At 46.9% G+C, this 27,532-nt stretch overlaps 2 protein-coding genes across 2 annotated transcripts; both read left to right on the top strand.

Moving 5' to 3' along the window:
- Nucleotides 1–6,316: 6,316 nt before the first annotated feature.
- Nucleotides 6,317–9,692, top strand: LOC125556237 (BTB/POZ domain-containing protein At1g55760-like). Its single transcript, XM_087522882.1, has 4 exons — nt 6,317–6,664; nt 6,795–6,940; nt 7,505–7,605; nt 8,484–9,692. Exons 1-4 carry the CDS (start codon nt 6,543–6,545, stop codon nt 9,354–9,356), a joined length of 1,242 nt encoding a protein of 413 aa, XP_087379008.1. The 5' UTR covers nt 6,317–6,542; the 3' UTR covers nt 9,357–9,692.
- A 2,477-nt stretch (nt 9,693–12,169) lies between these two features.
- Nucleotides 12,170–26,072, top strand: LOC125507127 (BTB/POZ domain-containing protein At1g55760-like). The gene is made up of 4 exons (XM_087522881.1): nt 12,170–12,291; nt 24,086–24,231; nt 25,157–25,257; nt 25,419–26,072. Exons 1-4 carry the CDS (start codon nt 12,170–12,172, stop codon nt 26,070–26,072), a joined length of 1,023 nt encoding a protein of 340 aa, XP_087379007.1.
- Nucleotides 26,073–27,532: the final 1,460 nt, after the last annotated feature.

The raw sequence follows: 27,532 nt of genomic DNA, 5'->3' as shown, positions 1-27,532 counted from the left end.
GTGGCGCTCCCTGCTCGGTGTTCCCTGCTCCTCCCCTGGTGCTTCCGTGCTCCGCTGCCGAGGGACTGTCGGTGGTGGTGATCACCCCGGTGCTCCCCCGCCCTCCCCCTCAACGGCGGCCCTCTCCAGGAGGGGCAGATCAACCTCAACCCTGGTGACTTCCTCACGCCGTAGTGCTCGGATCAAGGCGGCCAGACCAGTGGGTAGTCCGGCTCTGCCTATCCCCAAGCAGGCGGCACTCTGGGCCGCTGCCCGAAACCTCGAGCCAGGTACCATGTCCATCCCGGCCACCTCTGCTACATGCTCCTTTTCTGCTTTGGAGTCGGCTCCGCTTGGCCACGTCGCTAAGGTGGTGGCGGACTCAACCATAGTGTTTCGGGGGGAGGTTGCCCCCCGCTAGTTCAGATTGAGGCCATCCGTGCATGGGAAATCCTAGATGCTCGCCTCGCCGAGGCCCGTGCACGGGCCCCGCCTCCCTCGGGCGCGCCCTTCGGGGCTGGCCCGAGCAACCCTCCCCGTGCGGCAACCGCTCCGAATGAGATCCATGGCCGCACCCGCTCCCGCACCGCTGCCCAGAGCGCCTCACGTGTCTTGGGGTCAAGCAGCCCCCCGATGGATGCGTGATGCGAGCCCTCTTCTGGAACATCTGCGGTTTCGGTGAAGATGGTCGATGCCACCAACTTATTAAATACATGTGAACCGAGTGAATCAACATTGTGGCCATTCAAGAAACGATGCGTACGGAGTTCTCCCTATCGGAACTTGAGCATTTGAGCTCTGACCTGTTTGCTTGGCACTGGCTCCCTTCTAGTGGGAGCACGGGCCACTCGGGTGGCATCCTCCTAGGAGGAAAGGATGCACCTTTGAGGGGGGCAGCATGGACCGGGGCGAGTTCTTCGTTAGCATGAAGGTTTTTGAGCGGCCCCTAAACTTCAAATGGGAAATCATTGCGGTTTATGGTCCGGCCGATCACCGCCATTCGGAGACCTTCCTCGCTGAGCTACGTAGGAAGGTAGTGGCCTCCCAGCTACCGGTGGTAGTGGGCGGCGACTTCAACCTCATCCGGATGGAAGAAGAAAAGAGCAATAATTTAGTGAACTTTCCTCGGATGCAAATGTTCAATGATTGCATCGCAGACATGGGGCTTCGTGAGCTCGATCTGGTTGGAGCCAGGTTCACTTGGACAAACCGCCAAGTTGATCCGACTCGATCAGTCCTCGATCAGGTCTTCGCCTCCCCTGAGTGGGAGATTCGTTACCCCCTAGCATCGCTTCGGGCGATCACACGGATTGGTTTAGATCACGTCCCCCTCCTCCTCTCTTCGGAGAACGAGCGCCCCCCTGCCACCATGCTTTCACTTCGGAACCTTCTGGTTGCCTCAGCCTGGATTCACCGCCGCGGTAGTCGTCGGGTGGCATGAGGCGCGTGATGCCCCCCACCGCTCCCTTTCAGCCGTGGATTCGTGGCATTTCTGCGCCAAGAGGGCTCGACAATTCATGAAAGGCTGGGGTGCCAACATGGGTCGGGACATTCGTGAGCGTAAGAAGGCCCTTCTGTAGGGCATCCAGGCCCTTGATTTGCGGGCTGGCATTGCTGGCCTCTCGGCCGACGAATGGATGCTTCGGTGCGACCTGGAAGACCAGCTCACGGTCATCTACACGGACAAGGAGGCCTACTGGCGCATGCGGGGTATGCAGAATTGGGTCCTCAAGGGGGACGCTAATACTACCTATTTCCAGGCCATCGCTAACGACCGTAGACGCCGTAACTCCACCCCCTCATGTGGGATGGAGCGACCCTCCTGCAGCAGCCGGAGGACATCCGGGCCCATGTAGATAGCTTTTACAGAGACCTATTCTCTGCCTCCCCTCGGGGAGGTCTTGCCCTAGCGCAAGACATTTGGCCTGCGCACAGTTGCATTTCGCCCTCAGATAACGCAGCCCTCATGGCACCATTCTCCGAGGCTGAAGTTTGGGCGGCAATTAAGGGCATGAACCCATCCTCGGCACCCGGCCCGGATGGCCTCCCAGTGAAGTTCTTCGAGACCTTCTGGGAGATGATTAAACCTCACGTGATGGACCTATTTGATGAGTTCTTTTTTGGGTCCATCGCCCTAGCCCGGCTGAACTATGGGATAATCACCCTCGTCCCTAAAGTGACTGGGGCCTCGGACATCCGTCAATTCCGTCCGATTACGGTGATTAACGTCATCTTCCACATCCTCGCGAAGGGGTACGCCATCAGGGTGGCCCCTTTGGGCGACCGGATCACCCACCCTGATCAGTCAACCTTCATCCAGGGGCGCTATATCCTTGACGGAGTCTTGGTGTTCCACGAAGCTCTCCATGAGGTGCACTCCAAACATCTCAAGGCAGTCTTCCTGAAACTGGATTTCCACAAGGCTTATGACACGGTCAGTTGGACCTTCGCCTGAAAATGCCTAATCTGTAAGGGCTTCGACGACCGGTGGGTGACCAGGGTGACGTAGTTGGTATCCTCGGGTCGCACCGCGGTGAACATTAATGGGGAGATCGACCCATTCTTCCCCACATTCTGTGGGGTGCATCAGGGCGATCCCTTCTCCCCGTTCCTGTTTAACATGGTCGTCGATGCTCTGGCTGCCATCCTTGATAAGGCCAAGGCTGCAGGTCACATTAAGGGCATAGTCCCACACCTTGTTGGGGGAAACGGGATTTCCCTTCTCCAATATGCGGATACCACCATTATCATGGTGGAAGGTTCAGTGAGTGATATTTCGAACCTCAAGTTCCTTCTGCTGTGCTTCCAGCAGATGTTAGGCCTTAGGATCAACTTCGACAAGAGTCAGGTGATGGTCTTGGGATACTCCCAAGACGAGCGACAGAGCATTGCAGATCGGCTTAACTGCCAGCTCGGGTGCTTCCCCATGACTTATCTGGGGATACCCATTAGTGACTCCCGGCTCATGGTGGCTGAGCTGTGCCCCACGGTGGGGAAGCTCCAGCACCGCATCAAGCCCTGGCAGGGTCAGTGGCTCTCGAAGGCAGCCCGTACGGTGCTCATCAACTCGTCCCTCTCCAGCCTACTCTTATTCATCATGAGCTTCTACAGCCTTTCGGAGACTCTTCATAACGAGATTGCCACTGTTCAGGGGCGGTTCTTCTGGGCCGACGAGGGCGATAAGCAAAAGTATCACATGGTTCGGTGGTCAGAGATCTGCAAACCTTGCGACCAGGGCGGACTCGGGATCATGTCCTCAAAATGCATGAACATTGCCCTTCTGACTCGGTGGCTCTGGCAGATTGCCAACGGAGATGGTGGTCTGTGGCTCCATATCATTCAGCAGAAATATCTCCGCGGCCAGCCTCTCGCCTTCTGCCAGCGGTTTGGGGCTCCCAGTTCTGGCAATCCATCATTCAGCTCCTTCCTGTCCTCCAGATCGGGACCTCGATCGAGATTGGGTCCGGCACCGCCACGCTGTTCTGGTTTGATAGATGGACTGGCGACAGCCCCTTGCGGCCCGCTTTCCGGACTTGTTCTCCATCGCGGCGGCCCCGCGGATTTCCGTCGCGACCGCCCTTATTGACTTAGGGCAACTCGCGTTCCAGAGACCTTTTGGCACGGCTGAGAACGTGGACTGGCAGGAGCTGCTTAACTGCATTGCTCTCCACGAGCCAGATCTCATGACGGAAGATGACCGCTCCAGATGGCGACTAGAGCCTTCTGGGCAATTCTCCACCAAATCTCTCTACATGACCATCGCCCCCTCGCTTGGCCATGAGGCGCTCACCTCCATCTGGGAGATTCGCCTCCCCCTGAAAATTAGGATCTTATTGTGGCAATGGATTCGCGGTCGCCTCCCATCCGACGTAGAGGTCCTGAAGCGCAATGGCCCTGAGGATGGGCGTTGCCCGCTATGCGGGCCTGAAGAAGATTCGAACCATATCTTCTTCACCTGCGTGTCCGCGCAGTTCCTATGGAGTCGTTTCTGCAAGTTAGTGGGTGGAAGCTAGGACCATAACAACTCCCCCGCTCTCTTTGCCGAACTTCAGGCGATCCCACTCGCGGCGCGCCACATTAGGTGGCTGGCCATTGGGGTGCTTACCTGGACGTTGTGGACTGTTAGGAATAAACTTGTGATTCAGCGTATATCTATTCGTCATGCTACTGACGCTTTGTTCAAATGGTATGGTAACTTGCAGCTTTGGCGGCCGCTTAGCCATCCCAGGGAGAGAGAGACGCCATCACCTCCATTATCACCCAGCTTCGCGCGATGGCTCTCCGGATGGCTCCACTGCTCCCCCCACCACCACCGGAACCAGATTAGATCGTCGTCTTCACGCCTCCGCCACCGCCATGTTTGTGTTGTTTCGCCGCTCGTTTGTGTTGGGCTTGTTGTGATGTGCCCACAGCTGAACTTGGGTCTGCCTATGTTTGTGCGTGTGTGTGTTGGACCTTGCCTGCGGTGGCTTTGTGGTGTGTTCAGTTGTGACCTTGACTCTGTATGATTGATGGTTGCTTTATTTATAAAGCGGGGCGAAAGCCTTTTTTGGCAAAGTACAAGACATGATCATGTTCGTGGAGGGGATCTTATGGCATGTACAATGGTGTTATTTTAGGACTGCCACGTAGGATAAATGATGAGGTGGAGGAGATGATCTCTTAGCACAATATGTCTCATCATATTTTCAGAAATAACTAGTTATTGAAGATAAGGCTAAGAAATGACCCATTGTAGACATTTCTTTTTGTCATCTCTAAATTACATGCAAGACTTAAGATAAGACTATCTTATCAACCATTGTACATGCCCTTAAGCTATGCTAACTAGGTTAAGGACTTGTAGTAATATTTCTATTTATATTGTTGCAACGCATGGATATTTTTGTTGGTAAAAGAAACCGAAATGAATCGGTAGCGCGTAGACTTGAATGCCTCGTCACCCAGCCGCCCGCCGCCGCCGCCCTCCCTCGTCGTCCCCCCGCCGCCAATATATGGACGGAGAGTAGCAGATCCAGCACCCGCCGATCCCGTCTGCCCCAGCCAGCCCCCTTCGCCCCCGCCGTTTCCCTCCGCCCCTGCCGTGTCGCGAGCTGGAGCGGGAGCTCCTCCAGCTGCGAGGAGCTGGTTATCATGATCGAATGGGGAAGGAAAAGATAGTGTGGACTACACAGGAAACTGACTAGTGACCATGAGGGGCTTCAGTGTGGTCACTTGCACCTACTCCAGTGAAGAAACACATCGTCGTGGTCATCTGACTCACGAGGAGTCCCGACCACGTCGTGCCCGGGGCCGATGGGGCGGCCGGTTGTTGCGGGTAGGGGGAATAGCCACGAGATCATTCAGCCCTTCCTTACCGAGCGACTCTGATGAAGAGGCACTGTCCTACTGCTAAGCAGCGACGACCATGCCAATCTTGGTGACCCTCTTCTCCAGATCCGGATATCAAGCGACTAGGTTGTCGAGCTTGGCGGTGTAGGACTTGACAGCGACCGTGTTCGTGCGGAGGTCGACGCAGAAGTCCTTGAGCGCGACGTTGAACCACTAGAAGTACTCCTCTTTCAACGGATCAATGGCTTCTAGATGAAGACGAACCCGCTGAAGGCTCCTGGTCTCCATGAATTGTGATAGCGCAAGAGGAAGGAGTGGTGATTGGTCTCTAATACCAAATGTTATGATTCCAGTGGCCTTTCTGTGTATGTGTTCCACATTCTGATGAATTTGAGTAGTTGGTAACGATTACAATCACAAATTCGGGTTATACAAATGAGGAACAAAACAAAATGAACACGAAGAATAGCAAGTTGTGTCGTAACCACTTTATCCTGGTCCACTGGATAGCATCTTCTTTCGTGTGGAAGGGAATAAGTAGCGAAGAGACTGCGCTGGGCCTAAACTACACCTAGTCGGGGTCCAACCACACGAGAGTTGGCCATGCGACCCTGGTCGACGAGTTGGCAAGGTCGCTGCCAGCTGGGGCCGCCATGTCAGGGATGGTGACAACATTTCAGTCACCAAGTGTGTTTTTTTTTTTTGAAATGGAACACAACGATTCCATACTTCACACAGGTCCAGCCATAGTGCTGGGCAAGCGGCAGTTACCAAGTTGGCAACAAATATATGGATGGAAGTTTGGCAAGACAATTAAAACAGAGAGGAGGGGAAGGAACCTCGCCAGAATTTTATGGTGAAACAAATACTTGCCCAAAGCTAAACCATTTAATCGTTCCTCCCAAAAAAGGAAAAGCTAAACCATTTAATCAGCACAGCCAAGTTTTGGAACACTACAATTAGCGTGATAACAGCATGCCCAGGAAACCAAGGCCAGCGTCAGCGAGGAGCAAGATCTCTCTCGTCTCGAATTCCACCCCGTAATTTCCTCACCTACCCGCACGTCCCCGTGCACGTACCCCCTAAACCGTTTTAGCCTTTCTGCTTCCTCCCTCCTCCCTCCTGGCTCCTGCCATTCGAAATCTGACTTTTCCAGTTCTAGGGTTCTTCTCTCTCAAGTCTCAACAGCACGCCGCCTTTCACCAGACAAAGAACAAAGTTCCATCCGAGGGATGTCGAGACCGGTCCCGAGGAACGACGTGGAGATCGAAGGAAGATTCGTGCTGCTGGAGCTCGGACCCCATGAGCAAACCAAGAGATCCAGGAAAGAGTTCTCTGTCGGGAAACGGAGATGGTATTGCCGCTCCTCCTATATATTTGCCTTTATTCTTCGTTCTTCAACAAAATTCTTGCAGCGGACGGGTTTTCGGTTGGTATTTTTGTTCTTTCCAAGTGTTCCTAATCGTTCCGTTTGAATTGTGCAGGCAATTGTCTGCGGTCCGAGTCGACGAGCATACTTCGGTGACGCTTTCGACATCTTCACTGTTTTGGGACAAATGCTTGGCTTCCGTTACCCTAAAACTGGTGCTCTTTCCTGAAAATCAACCGGTGGTAATTCATAATCGTCAAGGTAATATTTTCTTGTGTGAACTATGGTTAGCACCGATCAATGTGTAGTTTGCAAAATATTGTAGGGTAGCCTATTTCCCCTATCTTGCTATGAAATGTTCTCCTCAGACGACGGATAAATAACTAGAGCCGTTCGATCTAGAACCGAGATTTGTTCGGGTATACAAAAATGACAGGATCTTTATCAGGCCGTCATTGACACTTGAGACTAAACACTCAACTAAATGTCTTGTACTACTTCATAAAACTAGATATATTGTAAACTACTCTTCTCGGGTCTATTTATTGGTGGATTAATCACTCTAATCATGTTGACTCTTTCGTTACAAACAATGTGTATGACATGATACTTATCCGTGGCCTACCTGTTTGCAATGTTTACTCCATATCGTGGTTCTAAATCTCAAACAATATACTGTATTTTTTTTTCTCTTTTTAGACTTTGTATTTTCCACATACATGCATTTGCAATTGGTAATTTCGAACGGCTTTGCATCACTTATTTTACGTCTTTAACATGGGCAAAAAATTTCTAACATTACTGACAAGTAGTACACACATGCAGAAGTTGACCTACCTCTCAATGGTCCTCATACATGGACAGTGACAGATGGATGTAAATCTACAAGATGCTTGGTTGAGATCGAGTTTCGCAACATTACTGAGGTAAAACTCACATATTTTTTCTTTTCCTTTTCTTCCTTAAAGTACAGATGGCTATTTGTCAACTTCTAATATTATACTCCCTCGGTCCGAAAATAAGTGTCTTAATTTTTTACTAACTTTAGTACAAAATTGTAATAAAGCCGAGACACTTATTTTGGGACGGAGGGAGTAAGAGTCTAAGTCAGTCCCTTAAACTTTCTTTTTCCGGATACTCTTGAGCTCTCCGGATATTGTAAGAGTATAAGTTAGGGACTAAGACTATTCAACATCATAATTGAAGGACTTTCTGATGGTCTAGGGATAAGAAATGTACATGACACAAAGTTGAAGAGATTCAATGATAACTTCCTCATTCCTCTGATTGTGCAAAGAGATGGAAATCACCAGATTAGGGCTCACAATAGAGAGAGAAAAAAGTCACAATGGAGAAATGAGGAAGACACAAAGTAACTTCACCACCATCTATGAGTAGTCTTTAGCCTAAATCTGGCAATTTTGAGATTCAGTAAAATACAAAATAACATAGAAAAACAGAACACCCACAAATTCTACTATATATCACCTGAGTTTGTCAGTGTGATCGAATTTGGATTTCAAATTATAATGTTGTCAAATTATTTAAAATAATGTTCCTTCACCAATTTAATTTACATCACATGGATGATTGTACTTAAAGGCTAGATTGCGTTGAGTTTAGAGAGAATATCCCTCATATATGAATGGGACCGAATGTATGTCATTGCCCGCGCACATCCGTTTCTTGCTTTGTTTAGATGATTTATTGTCTGAATAAAGTGGAACCTTAAGGACAACATTGCAGCAGCAGCGCATATTACTGCTAGTGTAACGAACTAACGATGCAGTTTTCTGTATTACAGTATGGCAAAACAGAATCCTTTTTGCGCTCTACACAAATGAGGACGGCGTCAGTGGAGCAAGCCCAGTCTGGCGTCGCGCGCATGCTGCGAGAAGGCATCCTCACCGACATCACCGTCAACGCGGCCGGCGGCAGCATGAGGGCCCACCGCGCCGTCCTGGCCGCGCGGTCGCCGGTGTTCCTGAGCATGTTCTCGCACAACCTCAGGGAGAAGGAGCTCTCCACGGTGGACATCTCCGACATGTCCATCGACGCGTGCAAGGCCCTGGTCCGCTACCTCTACGGCGACGCCAGGTCCGAGTGGGAGCTGCTGGAGCACCGGAGCGAGCTCGTCGCCGCCGGCGACAAGTACGGCATCGCCAACCTGAAGAAGGCCTGCGAGGAGAGCCTGAGGGAGGATGTGGGCGTGGAGAACGTGCTGGACAGGCTGCAGATGGCGCACACCTACAGCCTGCCGGCGCTCAAGCGGACGTGCGTCAGGCTGCTCGTGGACTTCGGGAAGATGTACGAGATCCCCGAGGACTTCGAGGCGTTCATGGCGGCGGCAGACCAGGACCTTGCTGACGAGATCCGCTCGACCGCAATTCTCAGAGGGAGAAAGCTCGCGGCCAAGGAGAAGAAACCTGCAGCTAAAAAGACTCGGCGCCCCAGTGTGAGGAAGTCTCCGCCTAGCAAGGCTTCAGGCAGCAGCATTCTGGCTAGGAGGTCCAAAGTCCCGACGTCCACGCCTAAGCTGGATGCGAGCAACACCGCGGGAGGTAAACGGGGTCGCCGGCGGAAGTCCACGCCAAGCCAGGATTCCGATGGCGGCGCTCCGGATAAACGAGCCCGGCGGCTCAATGTCCGGCTTGCAGGCGACGAGTGGGCCAAGTGAATTGTGCCCGCTTCGTCTGTTACAAGATTCCCATTCTAGGTCTCGCAAGTGTTTGCTCAAACGTCTGTGCAAGCGGTTCAATGTCGGGGCTTTGTAGGCGATGAGTGGGCTAGATGAGTACTGCATTCCCGGTTCGTGAATTGCATAAGTATAAATTGTGTTGCCCAAGCTTTGTGCATCAGGGTGTGATGGATTGCATGTTTCCTTTTTTTTGTTTGACAAAAGATTGCTAAGTCCATTTATGATCTGTATTTTTTAGAAGAAATACACATGCCCGACTTTATAAATAAAGCCACGCAGAGTTAATAACCAACATAACAATACGAGGATGCAAAGTTAACCACCGACTACTGCGGAAATCCCCGCTGCTTCTGCTACCTAGGCGAGAAGTCGTGCTCTTGTCTGGAGGTCTGCCCAGCTCAACGCTTACATCGACGTTTCCTCCATATCCGGGTGCTGCCTGCGATGTTTAAAGTCCTAGGGTCGGTCCTAGGCCATGGCAAAAGGCCTAGGGCCCAATACATCTACACACCCAAATAATATTTTTAAATGTGATTTAAAGAACATAACGGCGGAGTGGGGGCATATGCCCCCCACCTTCCGCGCACACTTAACCATGTTGTATTTATTCAATAGTTATTTATAATTGAATACATTTATCTTATAAACATTATTTGCATCATATAATTACATATAAATGATGTATTAAGACTTTATTTGCTAACTAAATTACAACTTTAATGTTTATGCCTTTATAATAATTATACTTCCTCCGTTCCATAATGTAGTGCCTATAGATTTTTGCAAAAGTTAAACACTACAAACTTTCACCTTATTTATAGAGAAAAGTAGGTACATCATTGAATATACCATGAGTTTTATTTACGCAATATGTTCTTAAAAAAATTGCATGCACAATATTTGGTTTATTCCTCTAAAATAATGTTACAGTATGCTAATACAAAAGTAGACACTGTCTGGCACACGGTGCAACCAACATGTGGTGCTACCTCCAGAACGACCAGTATTAGCTAAACAATGAGCAACACAATTTTGGTGATGATCTAATTTCTGCGGAATAAACCTACGCGGTTCCAGGAGCCTCTTAATTTCTAGAATCAAATGTCCATGAGCAGATTTGTCCAATGACTCGTTAGTTAATGCAGCAACCAGGACAGAACAGTCAGATTGAATAATAATAGGAAGCCCCGTCCTCTGCAAACTGATTGAGATACTTTCCAAGTTCCAACATGGCGCTGATTTCGGATTCTAGAGCATCTTTGCAATGGACGAGATATCTGTAGGCCGAGATAATGTCTGTCCCTACCGAGTCTCTATGAACCATATCCGTACCTGCCAACCCAATTTTCTTGACATAAGAGCCATCAGTTGATAGAGCAACCCATCTAGCTGGCGGTTTAGGCCAGGGTAATTGTTTCTTTCTAACAATGGTAGGTTCAACAGGGAGATCAACCGCCGGCATCTTCCCTTTAATAATTTCCCCAATATCGTAATTTGTTCTTAATATGCATAACACGTCTGGAATTGCCGTCGAGATGTGATCCATAAGATTGCGTAAAATACCGAATCATTAAAAAATGTCACAAAATATTCAAGGATACATCTCCATTCAACAATTGATAAACATCAACGGTACACATCACCATTAAAGGGGAATATGTCTTATAACAACCTGAATTTGTATATGTATAGCACAAATTTTCTCTGAAAAGCTGATATCACGATATTCACAATCTTCCCAAACCCCTGCTCAAACCTAAAGTGACATCCCTTCTTCTTTTTTGACGTTGTGACATCCCTTCAGTAGTGGCTTGCTTACAGAAGATGTTGCTGGTCAGTAGTTGGAAATTCTTCAATCAGATCTTAATCCTTTAATTTCCCTGGCTAACAAAGTACAGTATGCTTTATTAAAGCAATCGAACGTATAGGCCAGACGGTAAGAAAAATCATTGATAAAAAAACAATTTATGTGCTAAAGCATAGCCAAGTAACCGCCATTTTTTCTTAATCAAATACTCAATGCTCCAGCCAGTTTCCACATAGAAAGGCACATCAAGCAAATCAGCTTTTGTGTAATGTCTTTCTGGAGTACAATTTGTATTAAAAATTGGACATAACTTAAAATGGGTAGTAAGAAAAAAATTGAGGGTCAAGACCAGCACAACAGAGAGAGGATACAGATGAAACATATTGACAAACCAAGAAAATGTTGTGCTTGTAAAAAGTATTATATGGAGCCCCAATTATGGCCACCGAAAAAGACTTGCTGTAACACGCGCTATGTTCCCCGTCCCCTCAGATCGATGCTGGTTTAACATTTTCAGGGGGAGAACCATGAAGGTTTAGCCACGCGTTGTTTGATGCCAACTCTGACACTTGCAAAAAAAGAAGAGAAAACTGCGGGCAGATTTCGGTCACTAATTAGTTGGCAATAAATATTTTGCATGCGACTCTAAAAAATACATATTGCTTTTCATGCAAGTTTGCAATATAAATGAAATGGAGACGAGGAGGGAAGAAATCTCGCTGGCGAATCAAATATTTCGTGAAAAAAGAATGCCCAGGAAACGAATTCAGCGTCAAGGAAGGAACAATATCTCGCTTATCTCAAACCCCAGCGCGTAATTTACTCACCTACCCGCACATCACCGTGCACGGACCCCCTAAACCGTTTTTGGATGGCATCTGCTTCCTTCCTCCTGCCATTCGAAATTTACGGTTTCCAGTTCTAGGGTTACCGGCCTTCTTCTCTGAACAGCACGCCGCCTTTAATCAAAAAGTCCATCCGAGAGATGTCAAGATCGACCACGGGGAGCGACGTGGAAGTTGAAGGAAGATTTGTGCTGCTGGAGCTCGGACCCGATGAGCAAATCAAAAGATCCAAGGAAGACTTCTATGTTGGGAGCTGGAGATGGTATTGCCGCTGCTCCCCTTTTCCCTTATGTTCCTTTCTCAACAAAATTTCTAGCGGAACACTATATTCAATTTTTTTAACTCAACACTATATTCTTTGCTGTTATGGTTATACTCTCTCGGTAAACTAATAGTGATCTAAACGCTTTTATATTAGTTTACAAAGGGAGTACACCTTACAAGGATGATTTCCAAAAGATAGGGGTACTGCTACTGTAACTTGTAAGTGCTTATAACAGACTAATCCGATTTCTGAAGGAGAATCCTGCGGTGGTGGTTGTTGTGGGCTAGGATCCCCCAGCATCCGATGATTACGCATTATTTCTATATATTTTTTTCCAAATACTATATTTTTTTCATACCTTCTCGGAGCAAGACTGGGCTCAGCGCTACGCGCTTGAGGCCCAGGTCGAGTCCCTCCTTAGAGCTGAGGAGGAGTACTGGCGTAGACGCGATGGTATCAAATGGACGCTCAAGGGTGAAGTGAACACTCAATATTTTCACGCCTATGCTAATGGCCGTCGCCGCAAATGCGCCATTCTGCGCTTGCAATCTGAGCAGGGGCTCCTTTTGCGGCAACAGGATATCGTCCGCCACATTTACGAGTTCTACATCCAACTTATGGGTTCCAGGGAGGAATCCCGCGCCCGGCTTAGGGCGGATGTGTAGGACCCTGCGTTGCGGGTCACGGACGATGAAAACGAGGGCCTGGGATTGGCCTTTACCCCAGAGGAGATTGACAAGGCTGAAGTAAATATGCCCTAGAGGCAATAATAAAGTTATTATTTATTTCCTTATATCATGATAAATGTTTATTATTCATGCTAAAATTGTATTAACCGGAAACATAATACTTGTGTGAATACATAGACAAACAAAGTGTCACTAGTATGCCTCTACTTGACTAGCTCGTTAATCGAAGATGGTTATGTTTCCTAACCATAAACAAAAGAGTTGTTATTTGATTAACGGGATCACATCATTAGGAGAATGATGTGATTGACATGACCCATTCCATTAGCTTAGCACCCGATCGTTTAGTATGTTGCTATTGTTTTGTTCATGACTTATACATGTTCCTATGACTATGAGATTATGCAACTCCCATTTGCCTGAGGAACACTTTGTGTGCTACCAAACGTCACAATGTAAATGGGTGATTATAAAGGTGCTCTACAGGTGTCTCCAAAGGTACATGTTGGGTTGGCGTATTTCGAGATTAGGATTTGTCACTCCGATTGTCGGAGAGGTATCTCTGGGCCCTCTCGGTAATGCACATCACTTAAGCCTTGCAAGCATTGCAACTAATGAGTTAGTTGCGGGATGATGTATTACAGAACGAGTAAAGAGACTTGCCGGTAACGAGATTGAACTAGGTATTGGATACCGACGATCGAATCTCGGGCAAGTAACATACCGATGACAAAGGGAACAACATATGTTGTTATGCGGTCTGACCGATAAAGATCTTCGTAGAATATGTAGGAGCCAATATGGGCATCCAGGTCCCGCTATTGGTTATTGACCGGAGATGTGTCTCGGTCATGTCTACATTGTTCTCGAACCCGTAGGGTTCGCACGCTTAAGGTTTCGATGACAGTTATATTATGAGTTTATGAGTTTTGATGTACCGAAGGAGTTCGGAGTTCCGGATGAGATCGGGGACATGACGAGGAGTCTCGAAATGGTCGAGACGTAAAGATTGATATATTGGACGACTATATTCGGACATCGGAAAGGTTCCGAGTGATTCGGGTATTTTTCGGAGTACCGGGTAGTTACGGGAGAAGCAATGGGCCTTGATGGGCTTTAGTGGGAAGAGGAAAAAGGGCCAAGGGGCTGCTGCGCCCCCCTCCCCTCTACTCCGAATTGGACTAGGGAAAAGGGGGCCGGCCACCTTTCCTTCTCCTCTACTTCCTTCTCCCTTCCTCCCCTCTTGGTGGACTCCTACTAGGACTTGGAGTCCTAGTAGGACTCCACATCCTGGCCACACCAAGCCTTGGCCGGCCTCCTCCTCCTCCATCCTTTATATACTGAGGCAAGGGGCACCCTATACACACAAGTTGATCCACGTGATCTTATTCTTAGCCGTGTGCGGCGCCCCCTGCCACCATAGTCCTCGATAATATTGTAGCGGTGCTTAGGCGAAGCCCTGCGACGGTAGTGCATCAAGATCGTCACCACGCCGTCGTGCTGACGGAACTCTTCCCCGACACTTTGCTGGATCGGAGTCTGGGGATCATCATCGAGCTGAACGTGTGCTAGAACTCGGAGGTGCCGTAGTTTCGGTGCTTGATCGGTCGGGCCGTGGAGACGTACGACTACATCAACCAAACGCTTCCGTTGTCGATCTACAAGGTACGTAGATCATACTCTCCCCTCTCGTTGCTATGCATCACCATGATCTTGCGTGTGCGTAGGAAATTTTTTGAAATTACTACGTTCCCCAACAGTGGCATCCGAGCCTAGGTTTTATGTGTTGATGTTATATGCACGAGTAGAACACAAGTGAGTTGTGGGCGATATAAGTCATACTGCTTACCAGTATGTCATACTTTGGTTCGGCGGTATTGTTGGATGAAGCGGCCCGGACCGACATTACGCGTACGCTTACGCGAGACCGGTTCCCCGACGTGCTTTGCACAAAGGTGGCTAGCGGGTGACAGTTTCTCCAACTTTAGTTGAACCGAGTGTGGCTACGCCCGGTCCTTGCGAAGGTTAAAACAACACCAACTTGACAAACTATCGTTGTGGTTTTTTGATGCGTAGGTAAGAACGGTTCTTGCTTAGCCCGTAGCAGCCACGTAAAACTTGCAACAACAAAGTAGAGGACGTCTAACTTGTTTTTGCAGGGCATGTTGTGATGTGATATGGTCAAGACATGATGAGATATAAGTTGTTGTATAAGATGATCATGTTTTGTTGAAGTTATCGGCAACTGGCAGAAGCCTTATGGTTGTCTCTTTATTGTATAAGATGCAAGCGCCAAATAATTGATTTACTTTATTGCTATGCGATAGCAATAGTTGCAAGAGCAGTAGTTGGCGAGACGACCATATGACGACACATTGATATAGATCAAGATGATGGAGATCATGGTGTCATGCCAGTGACGATGGAAATCATGACGATACTTTGGAGTTAGAGATCAAAGGCACAAGATGATGATGGCCATATCATGTCACATATTTTGATTGCATGTGATGTTTATCTTTTATGCATCTTATCTTGCTTTGATTGACGGTAGCATTTTAAGATGATCTCTCGCTAATTATCAAAAAGTGTTCTCCCTGAGTATGCACCGTTGTGAAAGTTCTTCGTACTGAGACACCACGTGATGATCGGGTGTGATAGGCTCTACGTTCAAATACAACGGGTGCAAAACAGTTGCACACGCGGAATACTCAGGTTATACTTGACGAGCCAAGCATATACAGATATGGCCTCGGAACACGGAGACCGAAAGGTCGAGCGTGAATCATATAGTAGATATGATCAACATAGTGATGTTCACCAATGAAACTACTCCATCTCACGTGATGATCGGGCATGGTTTAGTTGATTTGGATCACGTAATCACTTAGAGGATTAGAGGGATGTCTATCTAAGTGGGAGTTCTTAAGTAATATGATTAATTGAACTTAAATTTATCATGAACTTAGTCCTAGTAGTATTTTGCAAATTATGTTGTAGATCAATAGCTCGCGTTGTTGTTTCCCTGTGTTTATTTTTTATATGTTCCTAGAGAAAATTGTGTTGAAAGATGTTAATAGCAATGATGTGGATTGGATCCGTGATCTGAGGTTTATCCTCATTGCTGCACAGAAGAATTATGTCCTTGATGCACCGCTAGGTGACGGACCTATTGCAGGAGCAGATGCAGACGTTATGAACGTTTGGCTAGCTCAATATGATGACTACTTGATAGTTTAGTGCACCATGCTTAATGGCTTAAAATCGGGACTTCAAAGACGTTTTGAACGTCATGGAGCATATGAGATGTTCCAGGAGTTGAAGTTAATATTTAAAACAAATACCCGAGTTGGGAGATATGAAGTCTCCAACAAGTTCTATAGCTAAAAGATGGAGGAGAATCGCTCAACTAGTGAGCATATGCTCAGATTGTCTGAGTACTACAATCGCTTGAATCAAGTGGGAGTTAATCTTCCAGATAAGATAGTGATTGACAGAATTCTCTAGTCGCCATCACCAAGTTAGTAGAACTTCGTGATGAACTATGATATGCAAGGGATAACGGAAACGATTCCCAAGCTCTTCGTAATGCGGAAATTGACGAAGGTAGAAATCGAGAAAAACATCAAGTGTTGATGGTAGACAAGACCACTAGTTTCAAGAAAAAGGGCAGAGGGAAGAAGGGGAACTTCAAGAAAAACAGCAAGCAAGTTGCTGCTCAAGTGAAGAAGCCCAAGTCTGGTCCTAAGCCTGAGACTAAGTGTTTCTACTGCAAAGGGACTGGTCACTGGAAGCGGAACTACCCCAAGTGATTGGCAGATAAGAAGGATGGCAAAGTGAACATAAGTATATTTGATATACATGTTATTGATGTGTACTTTACTAGTGTTTATAGTAACCCCTTAGTATTTGATACTAGTTCAATTGCTAAGATTAGTAACTCGAAACGGGAGTTGCAGAATAAACAAAGACTAGTTAAGGGTGAAGTGACGATGTGTGTTGGAAGTGGTTCCAAGATTGATATGATCATCATCGCACACTCCCTATACTTTCGGGATTAGTGTTGAACCTGAATAAGTGTTATTTGGTGTTTGCGTTGAGCATGAATATGATTTGATCATGTTTATTGTAATACGGTTATTCATTTAAGTAAGAGAATAAATTGTTGTTCTGTTTACATGAATAAAGCATTATATGGTTACACACCCAATGAAAATAGTTCGTTGGATCTCGATCGTAGTGATACACATAATCATAAATTTGAAACCAAAAGATGCAAAGTTAATAATGATAGTACAACTTATTTGTAGCACTGCCGTTTAGGTCATATTGGTGTAAAGCGCATGAAGAAACTCCATGCTGGTGGGCTTTTGGAATCACTTGATTATGAATCACTTGATGCTTGCGAACCATGCCTCATGGGCAAGATGACTAAGACTCCGTTCTCCGGAGCGAGCAACTGACTTATTGGAAATAATACATACTGATGTATGCGGTCCGATGAGTGTTAAGGCTCACGGCAAGTATCGTTATTTTCTGAACTTCACAGATGATTTGAGCAGATATGAGTATATCTAGTTGATGAAACATAAGTCTGAAACATTTGAAAAGTTCAAAGAATTTCAGAGTGAAGTGGAAAATCATCGTGACAAGAAAATAAAGTTTCTACGATCTGATCGCGGAGACAAATATTTGAGTTACGAGTTTGGTCTTCAATTAAAACAATGTGGAATAGTTTCACAAACTCAGGCCACATGGAACACCACAACATAATGGTGTGTCCGAACGTCATAACCATACTTTATTGGATATAGTGCAATCTATGATGTCTCTTATCGATGTACCACTATCGTTTTGGGGTTATGCATTAGAGACAGCTGCATTCACGTTAAAAGGGCACCATCTAAATCGGTTGAGACGACACCGTATGAACTATGGTTTGGCAAGAAACCAAAGTTGTCGTTTCTTAAAGTTTGGGGTTGCGATGCTTATATGAAAAAGTTTCATCCTGATAAGCTCAAACTCAAATCGAAGAAGTGCGTCTTCATAGGATACCCAAAAAAAATGTTGGGTACACCTTCTATCATAGATCCGAAGGCAAGATATTCGTTGCTAAGAATGGATCCTTTCCAGAGAAGGAGTTTCTCTCGAAAGAAGTGAGTGGGAGGAAAGTAGAACTTGATAAGGTAATTGTACCTTCTCCCTTATTGGAAAGTAGTTCATCACAGAAATCTGTTCCTGTGGCTACTACACCAATTAGTGAGGAAGCTAATGATGATGATCATGTAACTTCAGATCAAGTTACTACCGAATCTCGTAGATAAACCAGAGTGAGATCCGCACCAGAGTGGTACGGTAATCCTGTTCTGGAGGTCATGCTACTTGACCATGACGAACCTACGAACTATGAAGAAGCGATGGTGAGCCCAGATTCCGCAAAATGGCTTGAGGCCATGAAATCTGAGATGGGATCCATGTATGAGAACAAAGTATGAACTTTGGTTGACTTGCCCGATGATCGGCAAGCAATTGAGAATAAATGGATCTTCAAGAGGAAGACGGACGCTGATAGTAGTGTTACTATCTACAAAGCTAGAATTGTCGCAAAAGTTTTTCGACAAGTTCAAGGTGTTGAATACGATGAGAGTTTCTCACTCGTATCTATGCTTAAGTCTGTCCGAATCATGTTAGCAATTGCCGCATTTTATGAAATCTGGCAAATGGATAAACAAAACTGCATTCCTTAATAGATTTATTAAAGAAGAGTTGTATATGATACAACCAGAAGGTTTTGTCAATCCTAAATGTGCTAACAAAATATGCAAGCTCCAGCGATCCATCTATGGACTGGTGCAAGCATCTCGGAGTTGGAATATACGCTTTGATAAGTTGATCAAAGCATATAGTTTTATACAGACTTGCGATGAAGCCTGTATTTACAAGAAAGTGAGTGGGAGCACTACAACATTTCTGATAAGTATATGTGAATGACATATTGTTGATCGGAAATAATGTAGAATTATTCTGCAAAGCATAAAGGAGTGTTTGAAAAGAATTTTTTAAAGAAAGACCTCGGTAAAGCTGCTTACATATTGAGCATCAAGATCTATAGAGATAGATCAAGACGCTTGATAAGTTTTTTCAATGAGTACATACCTTGACAAGATTTTGAAGTAGTTCAAAATGGAACAGTCAAAGAAAGAGTTCTTGCCTGTGTTGCAAGGTGTGAAATTGAGTAAGACTGAAAGCCCGACCACGGCAGAAGATAGAAATAGAATGAAAATCATTCCCTATGCCATGCTATGTACCAGATCTATTGTATACCCTACACTGTGTTAAGCAAGGGAGTACAATAGTGATCTAAGAGTAGATCACTAGACAGCGGTCAAAATTATCCTTAGTGGAATAAGGAAATATTTCTCAATTATGGAGGTGACAAAAAAGGTTCGTCGTAAAAAGTTACGTCGATGCAAGTTTTGACACAGATCTGGATGACTCTAAGTCTCTATCTAGATACATATTGAAAGTGGGAGCAATAAGCTAGAGTAGCTCCGTGCAGAGCATTGTTGACATAGAAATTCGCAAAATACTTACGGATCTGAATGTGACAGACCCGTTGATTAAAATTATCTCACAAGCAAAACATGATCACACCTTAGTACTCTTTGGGTGTTAATCACATAAATAATGTGAACTAGATTATTGACTCTAATAAACCCTTTGGGTATAGGTCACATGACGATGTGAACTATGGGTGTTAATCACATGGTGATGTGAACTCTTAGTGTTGAATCACATGGCGATGTGAACTAGATTATTGACTAGTGCAAGTGGGAGACTGAAGGAAATATGCCCTAGAGGCAATAATAAAGTTATTATTTATTTCCTTATATCATGATAAATGTTTATTATTCATGCTAGAATTGTATTAACCGGAAACATAATACTTGTGTGAATACATAGACAAACAAAGTATCACTAGTATGCCTCTACTTGACTAGCTCGTTAATCGAAGATGGTTATGTTTCCTAACCATAAACAAAAGAGTTGTTATTTGATTAACGGGATCACATCATTAGGAGAATGATGTGATTGACATGACCCATTCCATTAGCTTAGCACCCGATCGTTTAGTATGTTGCTATTGCTTTCTTCATGACTTATACATGTTCCTATGACTATGAGATTATGCAACTCCCGTTTGCCTGAGGAACACTTTGTGTGCTACCAAACGTCACAATGTAAATGGGTGATTATAAAGGTGCTCTACAGGTGTCTCCAAAGGTACATGTTGGGTTGGCGTATTTCGAGATTAGGATTTGTCACTCCGATTGTCGGAGAGGTATCTCTGGGCCCTCTCGGTAATGCACATCACTTAAGCCTTGCAAGTATTGCAACTAATGAGTTAGTTGCGGGATGATGTATTACAGAACGAGTAAAGAGACTTGCCGGTAACGAGATTGAACTAGGTATTGGATACCGACGATTGAATCTCGGGCAAGTAACATACCGATGACAAAGGGAACAACGTATGTTGTTATGCGGTCTGACCGATAAAGATCTTCGTAGAATATGTAGGAGCCAATATGGGCATCCAGGTCCCGCTATTGGTTATTGACCGGAGACGTGTCTCGGTCATGTCTACATTGTTCTCGAACCCGTAGGGTCCGCACGCTTAAGGTTTCGATGACAGTTATATTATGAGTTTATGAGTTTTGATGTACCGAAGGAGTTCGGAGTCCCGGATGAGATCGGGGACATGACGAGGAGTCTCGAAATGGTCGAGACGTAAAGATTGATATATTGGACGACTATATTCGGACATCGGAAAGGTTCCGAGTGATTCGGGTATTTTTCGGAGTACCGGGTAGTTACGGGAGAAGCAATGGGCCTTGATGGGCTTTAAGTGGGAAGAGGAAAAAGGGCCAGGGGGCTGCTGCGCCCCCTCCCCTCTAGTCCGAATTGGACTAGGGAAAAGGGGGTCGGCCACCTTTCCTTCTCCTCTACTTCCTTCTCCCTTCCTCCCCTCTTGGTGGACTCCTACTAGGACTTGGAGTCCTAGTAGGACTCCACATCCTGGCCGCACCAAGCCTTGGTCGGCCTCCTCCTCCTCCATCCTTTATATACTGAGGCAAGGGGCACCCTATACACACACAAGTTGATCCACGTGATCTTATTCTTAGCCGTGTGCGGCACCCCCTGCCACCATAGTCCTCGATTATATTGTAGCGGTGCTTAGGCGAAGCCCTGCGACAGTAGTGCATCAAGATCGTCACCACGTCGTCGTGCTGACGGAACTCTTCCCCGACACTTTGCTGGATCGGAGTCCGGGGATCGTCATCGAGCTGAACGTGTGCTAGAACTCGGAGGTGTCGTAATTTCGGTGCTTGATCGGTCGGGCCGTGGAGACGTACGACTACATCAACCAAACGCTTCCGTTGTCGATCTACAAGGTATGTAGATCATACTCTCCCCTCTCGTTGCTATGCATCACCATGATCTTGCATGTGCGTAGGAAATTTTTTGAGATTACTACGTTCCCCAACAAAGGCGACCCTTGGCATGAAATCCGACACCGCACCCGGGCCGGATGGGTGGCCGGTGGCGATGTTCAAAAGGTTTTGGCAAGTGCTCAAAGGGCCTATTTTTGACGTTTGCAATGGTTTTATGCGGGGTACAGTAGATATCTCTCACCTAAACTTTGGGGTTCTCTCTCTGATCCCCAAAGTTCCGGGCGCGGATCATATTAGGCTCTTTCATCCCATAGCGTTGATTAATGTTCCGTTTAAAATTTGTGCTAAGGCTTGTTCGACTCGCTTGTCTCCGATAGCTCACCGTATTATTAGTAGGAACCAATCGGCTTTTATTCGGGGGCGCAACATCTTAGAGGGGCCGTTGGCCCTCCAAGAGATTGTGCACTCCCTAAAACGCGCTCGCCAGCCCGCGATTCTCCTAAAACTTGATTTTGAGAAGGCGTACGATCGCGTGAACTGGGAGTTTCTCCGTCAGGTCCTCCTGGACCGGGGATTCTCGTCGGTTTGGGTTCATCGCATGATGCAGTTGGTCTCGGGGGGCCAAACGGCGATTGCGGTGAACGGAGAAGTAGGGAACTTTTTCCGCAACAGGCGTGGGCTACGTCAGGGGGACCCAGCCTCGCTGTTGCTGTTTAACTTTGTAGCGGACGCCTTGGGCGCCATGCTCGACAGAGCTCGTTTGGCTGGCCACATCAGGGGAGTGGTGGACAACCTGATCCCGGAAGGAGTGTCACACCTGCAATACGCGGATGACAGACTCCTCCTTTTCGAGCCCGACACACACAGTAACGCAACGGTCAAGGCCATTCTGTTGTGTTTTGAACTCATGTCGGGGCTTAAAATCAACTTCCACAAGTGTGAAGTGGTGTCCATAGGGATGGACGCGGCCGAAAGTCAGCGGGTAGCCAACTTGCTTAACTACAAACTTGGCCAGTTTCTGTTCACTTACCTCGGCCTCCCGATCGCGGCGAAGAAATGTTCGATCGCCGATTGGGAACCTCTCACCTCCAAGGTAGCGGGCAGGGTGTGTCCGTGGAGAGGTAGATTTATGTCTTCAGGGGCTAGACTAATCTTAACCAACTCCAGCCTCTCATCCTTACCTATGTTCGCCATGGGTTTGTTCTTGCTGGCGGGTGGGGTACACACTAAGTTGGATACCCCGCGGTCCCATTTCTTTTGGGAAGGAGCGGGACCCAAACGGAAATACCATATGGTCAAATGGCAGGCCGTTTGCAAACCTAAAGCCTAGGGGGGCCTTGGGATCATCAACTCCAAGCTGATGAATATTGCACTCATGTGCAAATGGATCTGGAAGATGTCTCAGGGTGAGACTGGCCTCTGGATCGACCTCCTCCGTGCGAAATACTTCCCGAACGGGAATTTCTTCGAGGCGGCCTCTCGTGGGTCCCCCTTCTGGAACTCCATTCAAGCCCTAAAACCCTTATTCGCCAAGGGCGCGAAGTTTGGGGTTAACAACGGGCGCTCCACGCGGTTTTGGCTAGACCTTTGGATTGTCCACCAACCCCTATGGTCGGAGTTTCACCAACTCTACTCCATTGCAGTCGAGCCCAACCAACTGGTTGCTTCGGCTCTTAGCTCCTCCCCACCCTACATCAACTTCAAAAGAGAATTATCGGGGACGGAAATGGCGGAGTGGGACCGCCTTCGGGATTTGATCGCGGATGTTCGCCTGTTGGACTCCGCGGACACGGTCTCTTGGAGACTTTCGGGCTATGGCAAATTCTCTGTCAATTCCTTATACAGAGAGCTGACCCGCGGCCAGGTCCCTTCGGCTGCCATAGGGCTTTGGAAGGCTAAAATCCCTCTCAAGATCAAGGTCTTCCTCTGGCAACTCTGCCAAGATCGCCTTCCTACCTCTACCAACCTTGCTAAGCGCAACGGCCCCGCCTCCGGCCCTTGTGCTTTGTGTGGGGTTCCGGAAGATGCTGACCACGCTTTCTTCCGGTGCACTTTGGCGCGCTTTGCTTGGAGCGCGGTCCGTGAGGCCGCGGGGGTGGATTGGGATCCCCGCTCCCGAGCCGCGCTAGTGTCTTATTTGTCATTGGTTCATGGCCCGGCTCGTCGGGTCATGTGGACGTGTGCGACGGCCATGTTATGGGCTATCTGGCATATTCGTAACAAGTTTACTATTGAGGGCGTATTTCCCTCGCATCCCGCTGACGTTATCTTCAAATGCATCGTTTTCTTGCAGCAATGGGCACCGCTGGGCAGACAACAGGACTCTGATCTTCATCGCCAAGATCTTTGCCGTCTTCGCTTAGTTTACGCCGAGTCCCGCACTCCGTCGTCCGCGCCGTCTGCTGTCGCATAGGGATGGGCAGCCCCTTTTGGTTGTAGTTTCAGCCGAGCCTGCGTGCTCGTTTCGCTAGGCCGGACGTGCCTTGTAACGTACTTTATTCCTTCTCCGGTTGCTGTTTCCAAGACCTGCTCGTCTTTTGTCTGGTGCCGTGTGTTGGTCATGTGGTTGTCATACGCTGTCTATGTTGTGGGCTTTATTAATTTAAAGCCGGACGTCCCTGACGTCTATGTTCTAAAAAAATTGTGTAGGCACCTATCCGCAGTCCGAACGAACGGGCATACTTCAGTGACGCTTTCGCCATCTTCACGATCTTTTGACAAATACGCTGCCTCTGATTCCCTGAAACTTATACATTTTTCTGAAAATCGACCGGGCGTGGTTCAAAACCTTGAAGGTAAAATTTTCTAGTGTACACTATGGTCATCCCTTTTGTGCAATCGGAAAAAACAAATTTTAAACTGTTTATGGTTTGGTTCACAAATATAAGAGTAAGTTTTGTGGATCCACGCGTAGTTTGCAGAAATATTGTAGGACAAACTATATATATATATATATATGTGTGTGTGTGTGTGTGTGTGTGTGTGTGTGTGTGTGTGTGTGTGTGTGTGTGTGTGTGTGTGTGTGTGTGTGTGTGTGTGTGTGTGTGTGTGTGTGTGGTTTTTGGTTTTGCTATTCAATTGATGAATAACTAGTATCGTTCGATCTAGAACAAAGAGTACATGTATAAAAAGAATGAGAGGATCTTGATCGGATGGTTATCAACACTCAATACTAAACATTCGAAAGTGGTTTGTAATTAGCAGACTGCACTTCTTTATCATTAATTTAACCGAAAGGGTTCTGTCTATCAGAGTCTAATCATGTTCACCTTTCTTTTGTGAGTGTGTATGGCGTGATATTTACCGATAGCCTTCTCTTTCCTGCCAGAAAGAGACGCATTGATCAGTCTTGTGAACTAGGTCCCTTAAGACATAACATGCTTAATCACTCAAATGCGGATAACAGTTTCTAATTTCGTACTTCTGGGTTTTTTTACAATATATATGTCTTTGTGATGTTTACTTCAAATCATGGGTCCTAAACCTCAAACAATTTACTGTAATTATTTTTGTCCCTTTTTAGTGTTTTGGACTTTGTACTCCCTCCGATCCGACATAGAGGTTGTGTGAATTAATTCGGATTGGAGGGAGTATCTTTTTCCAAGTATATTGGTGCGCTTTTGGTATTTACAAACCACTCTATTTTGCTAATGTACGTCTTTACTCTTTAACATGGGTGGATTTTTTCAAACGTTGCTAACAAGTAGCACACGCATGCAGTGGTTAGCGTGCCTCTCAACTGTCCTTATACATGGACAGTGACCGATGGATGTAAATCAAGAAGATGCTTGATTGACATCGAATTTATCAAAATGACTAGGGTAAAACTCATATTTCCTTTCCTTCATTTTCATTTTCTTCCTTAAAGCAATTGTGTGAATTTTGAGCTTGCTATCTAAATACATTGAGACCTTAAGGACAGCGATGAAGTAGGAAGATATATTACAACTAGTGTAAAATGAAGTTTTTTTTTGTTATACAGCGTGGCAAACCGGAGTCTGTTTTGCGCTCTAGGGAGATGAGGACGTTGGTGGAGCAAGCACAGTCTGGTTTTGCGCGTATGCTGCGAGAAGGCATCCTCACAGACATCGCCATCAACGCCATTGGTGGCAGCATCAAGGCCCACCGCGCCGTCTTGGCCACGCGGTCACCGGTGTTCTTGAGGATGTTCTCACACAACCTCAGGGAGAAGAAGCTCTCCAAGGTGGACATCTCCGACATGTCCATCGACGCGTGTCAGACCTTGGTCGGCTACCTCTACGGTGTCATCGCGTCGGAGGACGAGCTGCTCGTGCACCGGGGCGAGCTGCTCGCCGCGAGTGACAAGTATGGCATCGCGGACCTCAAGAAGGCGTGTGAGGAGAGCCTTAGGAGGGACGTGAGCACGAAGAACGTGTTGGAGAGGTTGCAGGCGGCACACACCTACGGCCTGCCGGCGCTCAGGAGGACCTGGGTGAGGCTGCTTGTGGACTTCGGGAAGATGTACGAGATTCCTGAGGATTTTGAGGAGTTCATGGACGCCGCGGACCAGGATCTCATCGACGACATCCGTTCGACTGCAACTCTCAGTGGGAGAAAACTTCCGGCCAGAGAGAAGAAGACTGCAGCTAAATTGACTCGGCGCCGCAGCTTCTAGCAAGGCTTCGTGCAACATTCTGGTTCAGTGCTCCAATGTCCGGACGTCCACGTCTAAAGCTGGATGCGTGCAACACTGCAGCAGGTAAACAGGGTCGCCAAACATCTCAGCATCTTGCCAGGATTCTGAAGGCGGCACGGATAAACGGCCTCGGTAGCCCAATTTCCGGCTTGCTGGCAGTGAGTGGGCTAAGTGAATTGTGCCCGCTTAATCTGTCAGTTACTCCCCCTGTTTCGAAATAATTGACGTAAGGAGACAAAATTTTGAACTGAAGTATTTACATGATAATACTATACATTGTTGCCTTGTTGCAGCATATTTTCATTCTAGCTCTAGCACATGGTTATTTGCTCAAAGTGTGTTCACGCCATGAGTGTGATGATAATATGATGTTATATGAGCTGCTCAATGTCGTGGGTTAAATGACTTCCTAGTTCATGAATTACATGAGTAAAATTGTGGGGTAACAATTCTGATTGGGCAACCGACGTCACTCGGGTCGGTCGCCTCTAGCGAGAGCTATGACTTCGTATATTCATTTGCACGCAACTGCATCATTATCTCTCTCTCTCTCTCATGCAACATTTTCTTTTTGAACCAGGCTCTGTTCCTTTTCATTAACAACTTAATCAGTACGAGAACAATGTCTAGGAAGGGAAGAAGGAAGAGTGAGTTCAATACATTGGCAAAAAAAGCCACTGCATGTGCCAAATACATGTCATAGGGCAAAAACCTATCAACAGCAAAACCTACATTTAGGAAAGTTTCTCATAGGGCAAAAACCTACCAACAACAAAAATATCTGATTTTTAAAAGGAATCTTAGCAGTCACAGCGAGCCAAAAGGCTCTCAAGCAACACATATGAGGCAGATTGGTTCATGCATGCTACCTATACTGGTACAATAATTTTTCCACTTTAAATAATTGAGCACCAAAAAGGAAGAGATGCACATGAGCGGAGCCGTGTCAAAGTGTACAAATCCCGATTTTATGGCCTCATGCTTTATATAGCACACAAGTCCAAGATCAAGTCGTTGAAGTAGGACCAGCCGTCCCCGACCTCCCATGTTCTCAATCTCGGCCTTACCATTTTTCATCTTGGAGTACTGGTCGCCATTATGGTGTATGTGTTCCATACCCCCCCCCCCCCTCCCCCCCCCCCAAATTGTTAGCCCATGGAGTGCGGAGCCGTGTCGAAGTGTACAATCCAGATTCTAGGGCCCAAGGATTTACGTGGCACATAAGTCCAAGGCCAAGCCGTTGAAGTAGGATCGCCTTTATTGACATCAACTAGGCCCCCCCAAGCCGTCGATATATAACTTGATCAAGCTAGGCCGCAAACTGTTGGTTGCAGTAAAATTGAGATCGACTCAGACAGCGTGGAGGTTGTCGCGGCATTAAAAAATGGTTCTTCTTCTTCATTGGCCACTGCCGTTTTCGACGACTGTTATTTTAAGTC

This window comes from Triticum urartu, chromosome 5A, assembly GCF_056163025.1.
Source record: "Triticum urartu cultivar PI428250 chromosome 5A, HENAU_Tu73, whole genome shotgun sequence".
Classification (NCBI taxonomy): domain Eukaryota; kingdom Viridiplantae; phylum Streptophyta; class Magnoliopsida; order Poales; family Poaceae; genus Triticum; species Triticum urartu.
Note: the sequence above shows the minus strand (reverse complement) of the source record. Positions and strands in the feature narration are given on the sequence as shown.